At 37.6% G+C, this 20,321-nt stretch overlaps 1 protein-coding gene across 1 annotated transcript in view; it reads left to right on the top strand.

Moving 5' to 3' along the window:
- Positions 1–17,478, top strand: part of LRRC52 (leucine rich repeat containing 52) — a 54,802-nt gene extending 37,324 nt beyond the window's left edge. The window contains exon 2 of the mRNA XM_020979007.1: positions 17,153–17,478. Within this exon, the coding sequence (XP_020834666.1) occupies positions 17,153–17,478 (326 nt within the window). The remainder of the gene's footprint in view (positions 1–17,152) is intronic.
- Positions 17,479–20,321: the final 2,843 nt, after the last annotated feature.

Below are 20,321 nucleotides of genomic sequence, written 5' to 3'. Positions count from 1 at the left end.
ATTTAACCTATTATAAAGACAAAGATAAGCCCCTCCAACACACCCTCCTAAGGTGGGAGGAGTCTATATCTTAGAAAATGTTCCTAACAAGCAGAAATTAGAGGAGGGGACCTGGTTTCTGAAACTGTATCTAAGATTAGAATGACTGATGGTCATAACATGGGTGTCATGTATGTACTTCAACAGTGGAAGACGGGGCATTAGGACTTGGCATAGGAAAGCATGTCTTATCCCCAGCACACAAGACTATGGTAATATTGCTGGCAATAAAGTCATACTTCGTCTAACTCCCTTGGAGGAACAGTACTAGACCTGGATTCAGGACCAAATGCTTGGTTCAAATCACACCCATGCCACTTGCTAGCTATGTGACCTGGAAATCATCAATAGCTCTGAGGCTCAGTTTCATTATCTGTAAAAATAGGTATAAATAAAACCTGCACTACCAGACTCCCAGGGTTATTGTGGGGCTTAAAGATTTATTGTGGATAAAGTACTTTATAAACTTTCAAGTTTTGCATACCCCTTACTATGCATAAAGGGTAGGTAAGGTTTTTTTTTTTTAACCATGTCTGTGATTTCATAGGTGTAAGGAGATCCAGTGACTAATTTCCATTACCAATGCAGACTGGCAACTTACAAGTAGTGGGTCATCTGGGAAACTAAGGGGTCAAATAATTTGCCCAGGATCACAAAGCCGCATGTGTCAGAATAGGACTTGAACCCCAGACTTCCTAACTCCAAAGTCAGCTATTGATTACATTATACTGCTTTTATTATTACTAATATCATTATTGCTGCCTTCTCTTTTCTGCAGCCTCATATCGTGGAATGGGCACTGGTTTTGGGCAGGGTCAGAAAACATGGGTTTGAACCCTATCTCTGATACTTAACTGACTGACTGACTGACTGACTGACCTTGGGCAAATCACTCAATCTCTCTAAGCTTTGGTTTACTGATCTATAAAATGAGATGATTGGACAGAATGATTATTAAAGTTCTTCCCAACTCAAAATCCTATAATAGCCATGCTATTCATTATCAGTATTGCTGGTCAATGCTAATGAAATTAGATGTAAGTTATTTTCAACTGGGCTAAGAATCTTGTATAAACAATGAGATGATACAAGATGTCCCAGGAGCCTTGGTGCAGTTTTATAATAGCTTAAAACTGCACCAAGACTTCTCGTACACCTTGAATATGTAAAGTGCTAGGAATATTGTGTGACAAATGAGATGATGCAGGTTTCAAGCCATTAAAGCTTAAAACTGCATCAAGACTTTTATGACACTCTACATGTATAAAATGCTTTGCAAATCAAAGTGTTGTGTAAATGTTAATTATTATTATTGTGATGATCATGGCTTGGTATAACCCCTAGGTTTGTAGTCATATCCATTTTCTGTCAATAAAATTCAGTTCAATCCAACAAGCATTGACCCCCTCCTCTACGCAAAACACATACATAATAAAGCAATGTTCACAGAGGTTCACAGAGATACAGCTTCATAATCAAGACCTGTATTCATCTGAACCCTGATACACTGGCTTTGTGACCTTGATCAGGTCACCTAATCTCTTGGCCAAAATCATCAGCATATATAAGTGCAGTGAATTCACAGCCAGGCATATACAATAGACAAGTTTGCTTGCCAGTGAGACAGAGCAGGGGTGATGGGAACCATAGATCAGAGAAATTATATAAAAATGAATGTGTTCCTATACCTCAGGGCACAACTCTCAGAGACTATAAATGGTAGGGAAAGTATCAGTCTTCACTAATAGAGGGAGTTTTCTTATACTAAGTTACCATACTAATGACATCATAGGTCCAAGTCAGTATCCAGCAAAGTATTATGAGAGAGGTATATAAAGAGGAATAAAATAGTCCCAGCCCTAAAAGGTTTACAATTGAGTAAGTATGATGATACATCATGATAAATCACTGATAGAAATAAAATAAGTTAAGGAAGAATATGAAAGGTTTACAACAAATTCTGTGAGAGTTCAGAGGAGCGATAAATCAAGTCTGGGTAGGTCAGGGAAAGCTTCATAGTGAGGGTAGCATTGGGACTGAGCTGCAGGGAGGGAGGGATCAATAGGATCCTATGTACTGAGTCAGGAAAGCTCAGGAAGTATTCAGGGAATCCTGGCAATTCCAGTTTGACTGAGATGTCGAGTATGTGAAAGAGTGTATTGTGAAGGAAGGCTGCAAAAGTAGGTTGAGGCCAAACTGGCGGAGACCCTGAATGTCAGTCTCAGTTTGGACTTTATTTGGGAGGCAATGGCGGGGAGGGTATTGGAAGATTTTGAACAGTGAGGTAACGTGATCATAAGTGGGCATTAAGAAGATTAATCTGGCAATGCTGACTAGAACTGTCAAGTGGATTGGGAAAGACAAACTGGAGTCACAGTGACCAGATAAGCAACATCGGAGGGCAGTAGATCTAGAGCTGGCCTCTGGAATCAGGAAGAGGGGGTTCAAGTCCCACCTTAGATACATGCTAGCAGTATGACCCTCAACAAGTCAATTAACTTCTCATTGACTTGAGCAGGTCTTTTAGGCTATAAATTGACAAGCAGGAATTTCTTTATTGGCAGGAATTTCTTTACTCAGGGGTTCTTTTTTTCCATTAAATCACAAGTCTCCCTCCAAAAAAAATTAAGGGGCTATCATAATACTCGAGGAGAGACAATAATGGTAGCCAACATTTCTAAACATTTGCTTGCAAACAAAGTACTTCATGGACATTATCTAGTTTTCTCACAACAACCCTGTGAGATAGATGGGTAGCTACTATTATCTCCTTTGTACAGATGAGGAAACCAAGTCAGAGAAGTTAAATGAGTTGCCAAGCACATGTAGTGTCAGAAGTGAGATTTGGACCCAGATTATCAGGAAGATTTGGTCCTCTGCACTCCAAGGACCTGAACTAGAGTGTGGCAATGGGGATTTAAAAAAAAATGAGTAGAGATTAGAGAGTTGTGTCAGAATAAGAATCAGGGGTACTTCACAATTGATTAGACAAAGGTTGGAAGTGGAGACAGATTTGTGAATCATCCTCGGGAAAGTAATAGTTGGCACCATGCAATTGTGAAGGCATAGAGAAGAAGAAAAACATGGAGGCCAGAACTTTGGGGAATACGTCAGGGAACAGAATTGAAAGCAGTAGCAGGGGGAAGAACAGGAGAGCACAACATCGTGGAGGTTAAGGGAAAAGGGAGTACCGAGGAATGTCTAATACAGTATCTAAAGTAGTGAAGATATCTAAAAGAATGAGGATTGAGGAAAAAAAGGATTGAATTAAGCAACGAGGGAATCACTGGTGACTTCTGAAAGAGCATCTTTAATAGAGTGATGGCATCAGAAGACCCTTATTTGATTCTATCCATCCGACTAGCTATTGTCCTATAGCACTCTTCCCCTTCTCTGCTAAAATCATTGAGAAATCCATTTATACTAGGGTCCTCTACTTTTCCCTTCCCTGGCTCCTAAAACCTCTGCAATCAGGCTTTTAACTTCATCGTTTAACTGACACTGCTCTTTCTACAGGTACCAATGATCTCTAATTGCCTTTTCTTATTCCCCATCTTTCTCTGCAGTATTTCACATGAAGTATTTTCTTGGATTGCATTGTCCCCTTATTTTTCCAACCCACATCTATGACCTCTCTCTCTCTCTCTCTCTCTCTCTCTCTCTCTCTCTCTCTCTCTCTCTCTCTCACACACACACACACACACACACTCACATACACACACACACACAGATGCCCACTTACCAATTTAAATTAAATCATTACTGAAATCAGTACATATAAATACAGAGGTCTCACATCCAGACATACACAATAGAAAAGTTTACTTGCCTATGGGATATGTACATATAGCAGGAGTGATGAGAATCACGTATCTGAGAGACGATAATAATTTTAACATAAAGTTTTTAGGGATATTCCTAGAATGACTAACTGCCTGTTTTCTGAGGACCAGTCTTAGTACAGCAAGGCTTATTACTAGTCCATCAGCTACTAGTTGACCAGTTCTTTGAGCATGACCATCCATAGAACTCAGAACTTATTATTTGATGTAATTCTAGTTACCTATTTCATCAATGAGAGAATCAGCGTGGCACTCTAGTCAGGAAGTCGCATGACAGTTCCTAGCCTTATCATTAATTGTGTGACCTTGGACATTTATCATTTTTCCTCTGTGGGCCTATTTCCTCACCTGTAAAATAAGAAGTTTTAGTAAAATGATCTCTAAGGGTCTTTTCTAGCTCTATGATTGTTAGAGAAAACAGGACCATCACATCTAATGAAGTCTTTAGGTTATTTTCACAGATTATTTGGGGGGAGAGAATGATGTGAGCCAAAGTTCCCATTCCTCATTATGAGAGAATGAACACCTTTTCTTGTCTACACTGAGGAAAGAACAATGAGAAATTAACAAAAAATTCAGCAAAAGGGGGCAGCTAAGTGGCGCAGCGAATAGAGCTCTGGCCTTGGAGTCAGAAGGAACTGAGTTCAAATCCAGCCTCAGACATTTAACACTTACTAGCCGTGTGACCCTGGGCAAGTCACTTAACCCCAATTGCCTCACCAAAAAGAAAAAAAAATTCAGCAAAAGAAGTTTCAGACTTAAACAGAAGCAACATCTTCCTAAGATTATGAGTCATAAGATACCAGGAAAAAAAGTGCCAAGGGAGTACAAATGTGGTTTGCGAAGTCAACTGTAAGGTATAAGAAACTAGGACGGTCAGTCAGCCAGGGCCCTGAGCTCATGTGAAAGGCCATGCTCTTAGGAGTTAGGTCAGCTGGGACTCCAAGGCAGCTGGAGACAAAAATGGGAGCAGTTGTCTCTATTTAATTCAATTCAACAAGCATTTATTCCTACTATGTATCAGGCACTAGAGATACAAAGATAAAAAGGAAATAGTCTCTGCCCTCAAGGAGCTTACGGTGTCCTGTGGAAAAGCTACATGTGCACAGATAAATATAAAAATACATATATGTATGTATCCACACACATATCTATATACATATAGGGCAGCTAGCTAGTGCAGTGGATAGTGTCGGGCCTGACATCAGAAAGACTCATCTTCCTAAGTTCAAATCTTTCCTCAGATACTTACTAGCTATGTGACCCTGGGCAAGTCACTCAACCCTGTTTGCCTCAGTTTCCTTATCTATAAAATGAGCTGGAGAAAGAAATAGCAAACAATTCCAGTATTGTTGCCAAGAAAACTCCAAATGGGGTCATAAAGATTTGGACATGGCTGAAAAAATGACTAAACAATAATGTGTGTATACACACACACACACACACACACACACACTCACATACACACTCATGTATAAACATACACATACATACATACATATGTATGTATAAATGTATAGCATATACATACACATGTGTATATAAATATACAGAATATGTATAATATGTGTATATATGTACACATATGTGCATGTATGATATACAGTATATGTACACACATATATGTATAAATATACAGTGTATACACACACACACATATACAGTTGCCCCTTCCAAATGGCAGGGGTTAGGGGCCAGGCACCATGATCTGGAAAATCCGTGTACAAGTTTTTGGCTCTCCTTTCATGCCAGAGAAGAAGTCTGAATTTTTTCTTCTTCTTTTATGGGATGTTTACAGTATCTTATTGTAAAATTTGGATTAAGTATTTGGTCATAGGCTCTGTGTTATCTGCTGGCCTTTGTGTGTCATCTGCGACTTCCACAAAATTCCCCAAAAATTCCCATTTGATTTTTTTATGCCAACCCACAATATACTGAAACCACAATTGGGAAAGTTATGATGTGGAAGAGATAACTGTATATGTATGTATAAATATACAGTATATATATATATATATATATATATATATATATATATATGTACATACACATGTGTAGTATAAATATACAGTGTATGCAGTATACATACATATATATACATACATATATATGTATGTATATATACTATACATATACACGTGCACACGTGTATGTATGTATACATATACAGTATACATACACATATTTGTATGAATAAATATACAGTATATACCTGAATACACATGAGCACACACGCACATATATATATGTATGTATAAATATATAGTGGTATATACACAAAGTATATAATGATTTAGGGATAAAGGATGGGGAGGAGAACTCTAATGAGGAGATAATAAGGAAAGATCTCTTATAAGTGGCGACACTTGAGCTGACTGAGATCCTTAATGGGAGCTAGAGAATGCCAAAAGGTGGTAATTCAGATGAGAACATTACAGTCAAAGGGGACAGCCTATGCAAAGGAAGAGAGGCAAGAGATACGATGCTATATTCAAGTAACATTATGTAGGTCAGGTAGGCTGGAACCCAGAGTACCTGGGGGGTAGTAATGTGTAATTAGTCTAAAAAGAGAAGAACTAGACTCTGAAGGCCTTCAGAGTCCAAACATGCCAAACATGAGCCAAACAGAGCATGCCAAACAGAGCATGCCATACAGTGGAGTCTATATTTTATTCTAGAGGTAATAAGAAGCCACTAGAGTTTCTTGAACAGGAGTGATATGGTCAGAATTGTGTTTTGGGAGTATCAGTTTGGCTGTTATGTGAAGGAAAGATTATCAAGAGTAGAGACTGGATCCGCTTCTGGGAGCCAAGATGGCGGAGTGAAAAGGTAGTTGCTCTCATTCTCCCCTATCAACCTCTGAAAATCCAGAAAATATCACCCCAGAAAAAAAACCCTAGAACACTGAACTAGAATAAAGACGGGGAGCAGCAGTGCAGCAGCCAGCAAACGGGTCTCCAGTGCCTCAGCAAAAATAAGGGAGGCAGAACTACGAGGGGCCCCAGGTGGATAAGTACCCTGCAGCACCCATCTAAAAGGAGCGGAAGAAAGCTAAAGGAAAGGAAAAGCAGGCAACCTAGAATTGCCTGAAAGCTCCAGTTGCTGATTCCAGACAAAAAAGGTAAGCTGCCAGAAACTACAGCTCCAATTAGCATGAAGGCCCAGCACAAAAGCAGTGACAAGACCTAGGCTCCAACACAAGAAGCTTGGGTCAGTACCTCTGTTCCCAGCAGGAGAGCTCAATCTCTTTAAAGGGGGAATAAAGAAACACTGAGTAAAAAGAAACATACCATAGATTCATATTATGAGAAGAGTGAAGATCAAGACAGAAATTCTGAAGAGGAAAATTGTCAACAAACCCACATCTGCAACAACAAAAGGGAATATGAACTGGTCTGAAGCCCAAAAAGCCTTCTTAGAAGAACTCAAGAAGGATTTTAATAGTCAAATGAGAGAGGTAGAAGAGTCCTTCAAAAATACAATTGGCCAATTGGAAAAAAAACACTGAAGAAAACAAGTCCCTAAAAAACACAATTGGCCAATTGAAGAAGGAAGGACAAAATAACAGAAGAGTACATGAAGAAAACAAGTCCTAAAAACACAATTGGCCAGTTGAAGAAGGAAGTACAAAAACTAACAGAAGAAAACAATCTGTTAAAAACTAGAATTGGACAAATGGAAACTAATGTCTCTATGAGAGAGCAAGAATCAGTCAAACAGAAACAAAAAAATGAAAAAATAGATGAAAATGTAAAATACCTCATCAGTAAAACAACCGACCTGGAAAATCGATTCAGGAGAGACAATTTAAAAATTATTGGACTACCTGAAAATCATGATGAAAAAGAGCCTGGACAGTATCTTTCAGGAAATCATAAAGGAAAACTGCCCGAAGTCCTAGAACCAGAAGGGAAAATAACCATAGAAAGAATCCACCGATCACCACCTGAAAGAGATCCCAAATTGACAATGCCAAGGAATATAATAGCAAAATTCCAAAATTACCAGATGAAAGAGAAGGTGCTGCAAGCAGCCAGAAAGAAAGAATTTAAATATCATGGAACCACAGTCAGGATTACACAGGACCTTGCAGCTTCTACATTAAAAGACCAGGGCATGGAACATGATATTCTAAGGCAAAGGAGCTTGGAATGCCAAGGATCAATTACCCAGCAAAAATGAGCATCATTTTTCAAGGGAGGAGGTGGATATTCAATGAAATAGGAGACTTCCAAACTTTCCTGATAAAAAGACCAGAGCTCAACAAAAAATTTGATCTTCAAGTACAGGACTCAAGAAGGACTTAAAAAGGTAAATGGGACAGAAGGATACAATATGTTGTAATAAGGGGGGGTGTTTAAACCCTACAAGGGAATATGAGACTTGCAACCCTTGAGGAACTGTATTGTTATTACACCTTGTTAAAGGAGTATACATAAAGAGGGTGGATATTAGTTGACTTTGAATGATAAAAAAAAAATCTAATCAAGTGGGTTAAATGGATCCAAATAAGTGGATCAATCTGATCTTAGAAAATGTACTGAGAAAGGAGGAGGCAGACAAGGGTAAATTACATTACAGGAAAAGACACAAAATCCTATTACAGCAGAAGGGGGGGGAGCATTGTTTGAACCTTACTCTCATCAGATTTGGCTCAAGAAGGGCATAATAATCAGTTAGGTATAGAAATCTAACTTGCCCTATAGGCAGTAGGGGGAAAAAGGGGAAAGAAAAGGGAGGGGGAAAGAAGGGAGGGAAGAAGCAGTAAGAGTAAAGGGGAAGAAAAGGGAAAGGGATAATAAAAGGGGAGGGACTGAAGGAGGCAGTGGTCAAAAGCAAAACACTAGTGAAGGGGAAAGGAAAAAGGAGAAAGAAAAGCATAAAAGGGGGGAAAGGATGGAGAAAAAGACACAGATAGTAATCATAACTGTGAATGTGAATGGGATGAACTCTCCCATAAAACGGAAATGGATTGCAGAATGGATTAAAAACCATAATCCTACAATATGTTGTTTACAGGAAACACATTTGAAAAAGAGTGACACATACAGGGTAAAGGTAAAAGGCTGGAGCAGAATATATTATGCTCAGCTGAAGTAAAAAAAGCAGGGGTAGCAATCCTGATCTCAGACAAAGCAAAAGCAAAAATAGATCTAATCAAAAGAGATAAGGAAGGAAACTACATCCTGCTAAAAGGCACCATAGACAATGAAGTAATATCATTACTAAACATATATGCACCAAATGGTATAGCATCCAAATTCTTACAGGAGAAGTTCAGGGAGTTACAGGAAGAAATAGACAGCAAAACTATACTAGTGGGGGACCTGAACCTCCCCCTCTGCACTAGATAAGTCTAACCACAAAATAAACAAGAAAGAAGTTAAGGAGGTGAATAGAACATTAGAAAAGTTAGGTATGATAGACCTCTGGAGAAAACTGAATGGGGATAGAAAGGAATATACTTTTTTCTGCAGTACATGGCACATACACAAAAATTGACCATGTACTAGGGCATAAAAACCTCACAATCCAATGCAGAAAGGCAGAAATATTAAATGCATCCTTTTCAGATCATGATGCAATAAAAATTATATGTAATAAAGGGCCATGGAAAGATAGACTAAAAAATAATTGGAAACTAAATAATCTAATCCTAAAAAATGATTGGGTCAAACAACAAATCATAGAAACAATCAATAATTTCATTCAAGAGAATGACAATAATGAGACAACATACCAAAACCTATGGGATGCAGCAAAGCAGTTCTTAGGGGAAGTTTTATATCTCTAAATGCTTACATAAATAAAATAGAAAAAGAGGAGATTAATGAATTGGGCATACAACTAAAAAAACTAGAAAAAGAACAAATTAAAAATCCTCAACTAAACACCAAATTAGAAATATGGAAAACCAAAGGAAAAATTAATAAAGTGGAAATTAAGAAAACTATTGAACTAATAAATAAAACTAAGAGCTGGTTTTATGAAAAAACCAATAAAATAGATAAACTTTGGTTAATTTAATTAAAAAAAAGAAAGAAGAAAACCAAATTACTAGTATCAAGAATGAAAAGGGCGAAGCTACCACCAAGGAAGAGGAAATTAAAACAATAATTAGGAATTATTTTGCCCAACTATATGCCAACAAATTTGACAATCTTAGTGAAATGGATACATATTTACAAAAATATAAATTGCCCAGATTAACGAAGAGGAAGTAAAATACTTAAATAACCCCATCTCAGAAAAAGAAATTGAACAAGCCATTGATGAACTCCCTAGGAAAAAATCTCCAGGGCCAGATGGATTTACATGCGAATTCTATCAAACATTTAAAGAACAATTAATTCCAATACTATATAGACTATTTGGGAAAATAGGTGAAGAAGGAGTCTTACCAAATTCTTTTTATGATACAAATATGGTGTTGATACCTAAACCAGGAAGAGTCAAAATAGAGAAAGAAAATTATAGACCAATTTCTCTAATGAATATAGATGCAAAAATTTTAAACAAAATACTAGCAAGTAGATTGCAGCAACTTATCACAAGAATATATACACTATGACCAGGTAGGATTTTTACCAGGTAGGAACACAGGGTTGGTTCAATATTAGGAAAACTATCAGCATCTTTGAGCATATCAACAACAAAACCAACAGAAACCACATGATCATCTCAATAGATGCAGAAAAAGCTTTTGATAAAATACAACACCCATTCCTATTAAAAACACTAGAAAGCATAGGTATAAATGGAGTCTTCCTTAAAATAATAAATAGCATTATCTAAAACCTTCAGCAAGCATTATATGTAATGGGGACAGGCTAGAAGCATTTCCAATAAGATCGGGGGTGAAACAAGGATGTCCATTATCACCACTGTTATTCAATATTGTACTGGAAACTTAGCTTTAGCAATAAGAGAAGAAAAAGAAATTGAAGGCATTAGAATAGGCAAAGAAGAAACAAAGCTATCACTCTTTGCAGATGACATGATGATATACTTAGAGAATCCTAGAGAATCAAGTAAAAAACTACTTGAAATAATAAACAACTTTAGCAAAGTTGCAGGCTATAAAATAAACCCACATAAATCATCAGCATTTCTATATATTACCAACAAAGCCCAACAGCAAGAGATAGAAAGAGAAATCCCATTTAAACTTACTGTAGACATTATAAAATATTTAGGAGTCTACCTCCCGAAACAAACCCAGGAACTCTATGAACACAATTACAAAACACTTTTCACACAAATAAAATCAGATCTAAATAATTGGAAAAACATCAGTTGCTCATGGGTAGGCCGAGCTAATATAATAAAAATGACAATCCTACCTAAGCTAATTTACTTATTCAGTGCCATACCAATCAAACTACCAAAAATTATTTTATAGAGTTAGAAAAAATAATAACAAGATTCATTTGGAAAAACAAAAGGTCCAGAATATCAAAGGAACTAATGAAAAGAAATGCAGGGGAAGGTGGCCTAGCAATTCCAGATCTTAAATTGTATTATAAAGCAGCAATCATCAAAACTGCTTGGTACTGGCTAAGAAATAGGGAGGTGGATCAGTGGAATAGATTAAATATGCAAGACACAGTAGTCAATGACTATAGTAATCTATTATTTGATAAACCCAAAGACCCCAGCTTCTGGGATAAGAACCCACTCTTTGAAAAAAACTGCTGGGAAAACTGGAAAAGAGTATGGCAGAAACTAGGCATAGACCCAAATCTCACACCATATACCAAAATAAAGTCAAAATGGGTTCATGACTTAGATATAAAGGCTGATACCATAAGTAAACTGGGAGAACAAGGAATAGTTTACCTATCAGATCTATGGAGAACAGAAGAATTCATGACCAAACAGGAGATAGAGAACATTATGAAAAGCAAAATGGATAATTTTGATTACATTAAATTGAAAAGTTTTTGCACAAACAAAGCCAATGCAACTAAGATTAGAAGGAAGGTAGAAAATTGGGAAAGAATTTTTACAACCAGTCTCTCTGATAAAGGCCTCATTTCTAAAATATATAGAGAATTAAGACAAATTTATAAGAACACAAGCCATTCCCCAATTGATAAATGGTCAAAGGATATGAACAGACAGTTCTCAGATGAAGAAATTAAAGCCATCTATAGTCATATGAAAAAATGCTCTAAAATTATTGATTAGAGAAATGCAAATCAAAACAACTCTGAGGTACCACATCACACCTATCAGATTGGCCAACATGACAAAACAGGAAAATGATAAATGTTGGAGAAGATGTGGGAAAATTGGAACACTAATACATTGTTGGTGGAGTTGTGAAATGATCCAACCATTTTGGAGAACAATTTGGAACTATGCCCAAAGGGCTACAAAAATGTGCATACCCTTTGATCCAGCAATAGCACTTCTAGGGCTATATCCCAAAGAGATCAAACAAATGGGAAAAGGACCCACATGTACAAAAATATTCATAGCAGCTTTTTTGTGGTGGCAAAGAATTGGAAATTGAGAGGATGCCCATCAATTGGGGAATGGCTGAGCAAGTTGTGGTATATGAATGTAATGGAATACTATTGTGCTATAAGAAGCTATAAGAAATGATGAACAGGCTGACTTCAGAAAAACCTGGAAATACTTATATGGTCTGATGCTGAGTGAAGTGAGCAGAACCAAGAGGACTTTGTACACAATAACAGCCACGTTATGCAATGACTAAGATTGTTAAACTGAACCCTTCTCGGCATTACAAGGATCTAAGACATCTCCAGAAGCCTCGGGATGGAAAATCCAAAGAAAGAACTATGGAAGTCGAATCACTATCACTTATTTTTACCTTCTGTTGAGTTTTGTTTCATCTTTCTGATGGTTCCTCCTATTGGTTTTAATTTTTACTTACAACTTCACTAATGTGAAAATATGTTTAATGGGTATGTAAATGTAAAGCCTATATCAGATTGTGCACCTGGGAGGGTGGGGAGGAAGGAGGAGAAAAATTTTCAACTCAAAAGCATATGGAAGTGATTGTTGATAAATCAAAATAAATTCATAAAATTTAAAAAATAAAAAATAAAGAGTAGAGACTGGATCTAAGGAGACTGGTTAGGAGGTCATTGTGGTTGTGGAGAGAGAGAGGAATGGAAGCAAGAGATGTCTTGCAGGCAGAATCAATAACATTTGGCAATTGAGTGGATGCAGGATGGGGGAAGCAGGAAGAGTTGAAGATGACTCTAAGGTTATGAATTTGGGTAACTGGAAGGATGATGACATCCTTCAAAGAAATAAGGAAATTAGGAGAAAGGATGGGTTTATAGGGAAATATAATGAGTTCTGGTTCAGATGTGTTGAGCTTGTTTGGATTGAGATTGATAGGATATGAAAATATCTAGAAAGTAGTTGGTGGTATAGGACTGGACCGTTAGATTGTGAGCTTCTTGAGAGTAAGGATTGTAATTTGCTTCTTTTTGTATCCTTAGTGCTTAGAGGCAGAAGGTAGAAAAACAATGCCTGATACATAGCATGCACTTAAGAAATGATAGATAGATAATAGATAGATAGATAGATAGATAGATAGATAGATAGATAGGAGCTCAGAAGAAATATGAAGCTCAATGTGTAGACTGAGAGTCATCTGCAGAGAGATGATAGCTGAGAAGCTATCAGATGGAAGCAGGTAAGATTAGCAAGAGAGAAGATATAGGAAGAGAAGAGGGCCAAGGACAGAACCCTGAGGTACATCCATATAAAGCATACAGGACATGGGATAATGACCCTGCAATGAAGACTGAGAAAGAACAACCAAAGAGGAAGGAGAAGAACCAGAATAGAGCAGTAAGGACTTGTACAGAATTGTCATTGGATGAGCACTTGGGAAAGGCCCTCAGGTTTAGAAATAAAGAGATCATTGGTGACCTTGAAGATGACAATTTTGGTTGGGTAATGGGATTGGAAGCCAAAATTCAAGGGCTTGAGAATTAAGTGGGAGATGAAAAAATGGTGACAATCACTTTTTTCTAAGTAATCTGGCAGAGAGGAGAGAGGCAGGGAGGGCCTGGGAGGGTCAAGTAAAGGGTTTTGTTTTGTTTTTTTTTTGTTTTTTAATGACATGGGGATACTTGGGCATATTTGAAAACAGAATAAAAGGAGCCAGTGGGCAAGGGAGACATAAAAACATAGGTTGGGAGTTGGAAAGAACCTAAGACCATTTCATTCCAAGCCCCTCATTTTATACATAAGAAAACTAAGACCCAGAGATGCTAAGCAAATTATCCTAGATCATGTGGGTAGTGACTGGCAGAACCAGGATCTCTCTTGCTCTAAATCCAGCAGCCTACCCACTGTACCACAATAAAGAAAGAACATTAGGGAAAGAAGGAGAATAATTGAAGGGGCAAGTTCCTAGAGGACAAAGGAGGGAACTGGTCCAAAGGCACTAGCAAAGAAAATAGCCTAGCAAGAAGTATGATCTGTTTCTCCAAGCCTAAGGCAAAGGAAAGAATGGGAAGCTGAGAAGAGGAGGGTTGGGAATTGAGAGAATGTGAGGTATAGAATTAGAAAAAGAAGCTCAAAAAAAGGTGACCTTATTTTTTTTTTCAGTAAAGTATGAAATGAGGAACTCTACTTAGGAGGGAAAAGAGATGTGATATAAGTGGTTTGAAGAGAAAAGAGGTTTAGAACAGACACTGTGGGGAGTGTGGTAGTCAATCAGGGAAGAGTAAGAGAAGTAATGTGCAGCTATGAAGGGCCCAGCTGAGATTAAATAATACCAATTTGCAGTGGTCTCAGTCAGTACAGTTGTGTGAGATCCTCCAGAAGCATTCGTTAGCACCAAGCAAGGGCAAAGAAAATGAGGGGAGGAGATGAATTCAGCAATGGAGTTTGAAGAGGGTGAGTTGTGTTAGCAGAAGGAAGAAAGGGATTCAAGGTTAAAAGACTATTAACTACCAAGTGAAGATTCTGAAGGGGGAAATGGTGATTGTGGAATGTATAGATTCAGCCTTCCTATCTTTCACCATAGATTGGGGTAGAATGATACCTCCCTAAAGAGGTAGCATGATATAATAAGAAGCACACTAGATTTCAAGATAGAGTACCTAGGTTTGAATTTTGAATTTGCCATCTTAGGACCTATGTGACCTTAGGCAAGTCATTCAACCTCCATAGACCTAAATTTTCTCATTTGTAAAATGAGGGCATTGGCCTAGATGATCTCTAAGGGTTCTTTCAACATTCAATCCTATTCTAAGGCTATATCTTGCACTTCTGCAACTTCTTTTTCCCCTTTAAAGTTATGCTCAATCTTTATTCTAAATTCATGTCACAGGAGGCATGGGGAGAGGGAAAATGTTACTTCCCCTAGGGATATTCACCCACTAGGAAAGGGGCTGGGAATTCACAGTCTAGTAGGCCTTGATTTAGGCACTCTGGATTCTAGATCTAGCCCTACTTTCAACTAGGGGGAAAATCATTTGGGGAAAATTATTTTAACTCTCTGAATCTTAGTTTACCCATCTGCCAAATAAGAGGGCTGGACTAGAGCATGGTGTCTTAGCCTGGGGTCCATTAATTTATTTTCATAATATTTTGATAACTGTATGTTAATATAATTATATATATATATATATATATATATTATATAATTTCTTTGTAATCCTACATATTTTATTAATTTTAAAACATCTTCCTGAGAAGGGGTCCATAAGCTTCACCAGACTGCCAAGGGTTCCAAAAGAAAAAGTTAAGAACCCTTGGTCCAGCAGGGGTGAGGAACCTGTAGCCTTGAGGCCACATGTGGCCTTCTAGGTCCTTGGGTGAGGCCTTCTGACTGAGGCCAAGTTTTACCAAACAAATCCTTTTGTGGGGATTTGTTCTGCGAAGTTTGGATTCAGTAAAAAGGTTGCACTTGAGGACTTAGAGGGCCACATCTAGCCTTGAGACCATAGGTTCCCCACCATAGGCTCCCTAAAGTCTATGAAAGGCAACTAGGTAGTACAATAGATAGATTGCTGAACCTGGAATAAAGACAACTTGAGTTCAAATCTAGCCTCAGACACTTGCTACTTGTATCGCCTTGTATAAGTTTCCTCATCTATAAAATGAAGATAATAATAGCACCTACCTCCTAGGGCTGTTGTGAAGATCAAATAAGATAATATTTGAAGTATTATGACAACCCTGAAGTGCTATATAAATGCTAATTAGTATTAATATTGGTATTAGTATTAGTTTAGTATTAGTATTAGTATTAGTATTAGTATTAGTATTAGTATTAGTATTATTCTATGAGGAGCAACTGAGCTAAGCATTTCCCATGGAAGCCACTTGGTGTCACTGTTAGGGTAAAACAAAGTTAGAGGAAGAGAAGAAAAGGAAAAGAGTGTCAGAAAATGAAAGCAACAAAAATGGAGGAGAAAAGAAGGATAATATAAATAGTAATAACTCACATTATATGATGCTTTGTAGCTAACAAACCATTTCCTCACAATAATCACTCACAGTAAAAGGTGGAAGTTTTATTCACCTCTAGGTTACAGATGAGGAAACTTACTTGAAGAAGTAATGACCTGTCCATGGTAGCACATGTTTATGGTGGCCAATCAAGGACTCAGGCAAGATCTTCTGATTACAAGTTTAGTGTTAACCTATGGACAACCTCAGGTGGCACTCAGTAGCATCTATGACATAGGTTGCCCAGTTTCTCTGACCCTATATGGAACCTCTTTCTTTGATGGTCCTTAAGAACAAGATATAAACCCAGTTGACTGCAGCTATGCTTGAAGATAGGAAATTGATTAGAGTACTGGTTCTCTATCTCTTGGAATATGAGTAACCTTTTTTAATGTCAAAAATGTTTAAAAACTACATGATAGTAGATATACTATTAATATATGTTGCTTGAAAAATAAATGTAAATACATAAAATCTCTGATGTATTCAGTAATGCTTATAAATGAGTCCATATTCTATCATCTGCACTAGCAACTACAAACTTTTGGAAAAAGCAATAAATATATTGAGAAAAATTGTACATTCCTCCTATAAAAGATATGTCTCCTTATCTAACATATTGAGTTATTATGCATATTTTGTTGGAGACAAATAAAAATCAAAATAACAATTTTTGGTATACCTATGGATACCATTACAAATATCCCAGAGTTCCCTGAGGTCCATGGCCCACAGGCTGGAAAAGAAGAGACAACCACTTGAAGTCTTACTATGTATGTCTTAGTATCTCTCTCTCTCTCTCTGTGTTTCTCCCACAGGTGGCTTAAATACCACCTGCAAAGATCCTCCTGAGATGGAAGGGTGGCCCTTGACCATGGCAGGGAACCCACTCAGATACAGATGCCTCACCCACCTGGACCGCCAGGACTATGCCTTCCTGTTCCTGATTGGTTTCTGTATCTTCTTTGGGGGCACAGTCGCAGTCTGGCTCACTGGAATGTGTGCAGTTCTCTGTGAAAACATCCACCGAAAGGCTGAAGATGAAGAGCTCGATGAAGAAAAAAAGGATGATAGGCCCAAAAGGACCCGGATTTTTAAATCCAGTCATAAAAATTTTGATGCCATGAACCATCATTTTGTTTAGATGCCATAAACTAATGCCAGATGTGCCTTCCCTAAGGATCCCAGCTCTCTTCATTGCTCTTTCTCCCTCTCCTGTCTCTTTGATGCTGTCCTTGTATATGAAATAATATTAACAAGCTTAAGGATTGCCATTTCACAGCTCCCTCCCTTCCCCTCTCCATGGGTGCATTTTTACTTGAGTTGATTTACCAAAGGGTAGAATGGAGAAAGCCAAAAATCAACAAGTCAAGTCAACAAGCATTTAAACTCTTACAATGTGTCAGGCACTAAGCTAAGCACTGGGGTTGCAAAGAATATCAAAAATGGCCTCTGCCCTCAAGGAGCTCATATTCTAATGGGGGAGACAACATGCAAACAATGACATGCAAGCAATCTATGGACATGATAACTTGGAAGCGATCAACAGAGCTAAGGCATTAAAATTAAGTGGGAATCAAGGCTCCTTGTAGAAAGTGAGATTTTAGCTGAGATATGAAGGAATTCAGGTAACTCAGGAAGTCAAGTGAGGAAGAAGAGAATTCCAGGCACAAGGGGACAGTCAGAGCAAAGACATGGAGTTGGGAGAGGAAGCATGGTATGCAAAGAATAGCAAATAAGCCAGTGTAGCTATATAGTAGAGTATAGAGAGAGGAGTAAAGTATAGGAAGACTGGAAAAGTAGGAAAAATTCAAATTACAAATGGTTTTAAACACCAAATAGAGTATTTTGTATTTGATTCTTGAGGTAATTTTGAGCACTGGAATTTATTAAAGGAAGGGGTGGGGAGCAACAAGGGCAGACATTTAGGAAAATTACTTTGGCAGCTATGTGGAATATGGATTGAGTGGAGAGAGATCCATGAGGAAGCTATTGCAATACTTGAGGTGTGAACTGATGAGGGCCAGAATCGAGGTGGCAGCTACCGGAGTAGAGAAGTGGGTACTTGCATGCAAATTTGGATAGTCTGGACCTTTTCATCCCGTGAATCCTGTCAACAATCTTTGTTTAGCTAACACAAATTTGTTAAGTGCCTACTATGTGCTAGGCATACATTCCAGGCCTGGGAGATGTTGTACAGGGAGAACAGCAAGTAAGCCAATTTTGTGGAATATAGAGTACATGAAAGAGAATAATTTGCAATAATTCTGGAAAAACAGATTGGGGCCAGTGTGAAAGGCATCAGAAACTAAACAAAGGATTTGTCATTTTATCCTAGAGGCAAGAGGGCATTTAGGGATTCCCTGGGACTTTTTGAACAAGGGAGTGTTATAAGTAGAACTGTGGCTTAGGGATAACACTTTGGCAGCTGTGTGGAAGATGGAGAGGTGAGTGTTTCTCATGAATAGCATTCCAGCCACATCTTCCCCTTCCTGTGTATATTCAGTCAATCTCACGTCTGTCATTTATATCTAGTAAATTACATTTTATTAGCAGCTAACTATTTTGGCCTCGAGATCTTTTTTGGAAACGAATATGCTATCTGTTGTGTGCATGTATGTGTATGTGTATGTATAAATATGTGTGTATACATATATATACATGAATGTATGTATATATCATTTACACCTCAGAAAAACTCTGTGAGAGAAATGCTACCAGCATTATCATCTCATCCAAGAAACCAAAACTGAGAGAGTTTAAGTGGTTTGCCAACAGTCGCACAGATATTAGCCATTGAAGGCAAGATTCAAACCTGTGTCTTCCTGTCTAGTGGGTCATCTAATTTTCAAGACTAATGCTGAGGAAAAAAAGAAGACAAAGGAAGATCCTTAGGAAATATAGATTACCCAGGATTATGAAACAATAGTCATGTCTACACCACTATTTACAAGAAAACATTGCATTGTAACTCCAAATTACTATATTATATGCATTTACATGAGGAGAAAGAAACAATGAAGAATGGATGGGTATCTTCCATGTTTTGTTTTCTCTATCCCCACTACACCAAGAATGGTGCCTTGCACGCAGAAGGTGATAAGAAGTGTTTATTAGATTAGACTGGAACCAACAAAAAATCCTTGAATTGTTCTTGAACCTCTTTGAATATTCAAAAGAGATTTCACATCCATGAGCCCCTCTCAAGTCTCTTTAACATATAAGAGTGCTAAATCCCTGAGAGTTGGAATGAGTTTGAGGAGTCATGTAATCTAATCTCCCAACTAATGCCTTGGGAAGCAACCTTTACCCTGACTATATACTTTTTTTTTTAGTATAGGGAAGATACATTTTTTCTGTGGTTATGAGAATCATTCGGGGCCAAGGAAAGCTAACAGGCAATTCACATTTGTTCTGCCCTTAGAATTCCACTCACATCTAGCTTCTGGCACTCCCCTAATCACACTATATTTCTAGATGTTGTCATCTCCCCACATAAGAAAAATTGAGCTCAGTTTATCAAAAAGAATAGTCATTTCTCAAGGAAATTAATTCAATCATTTAAAAGATTTCTCATTTTCATTTTATTTTTTAATTTTTTTTAATTAACAAGCATTTATTTTCTCTCTCTCCCACGTCTCCTACAACTGAAAGAGAAAAAGAAGAAGAACAAAACCCTCATGACAAATTTTCATTCAAGTAAAACAAATGTTGAAACTGGTCATATTTGAAAATGTGTGACTCATTCTGCATCCATCACTTTTCTGTCAGAATGTGAGTAGAATGCTTTATCACTGGTACTCCAGAATTGCAGTTGGTCACTACATTGGATCAGAGTTCTGAAGTCTTTCAAAGTTATTTGTTTTTACATGGTTGTATAAATCATTCTCTTGGTTCTGCTTGCTTCAGTTTGTATCTGAAATCATTTCTTTCCTCATTCCTGACAGCACAATAGTATTCCATTACATTGATGTGCCGTGATTTGTT

The sequence above is a fragment of the Phascolarctos cinereus genome, unplaced genomic scaffold, assembly GCF_003287225.1.
Source record: "Phascolarctos cinereus isolate Bilbo 61053 unplaced genomic scaffold, phaCin_HiC Scaffold_5;HRSCAF=322, whole genome shotgun sequence".
Classification (NCBI taxonomy): Eukaryota; Metazoa; Chordata; class Mammalia; order Diprotodontia; family Phascolarctidae; genus Phascolarctos; species Phascolarctos cinereus.
This window is presented reverse-complemented; position numbering and strand designations above follow the sequence as displayed.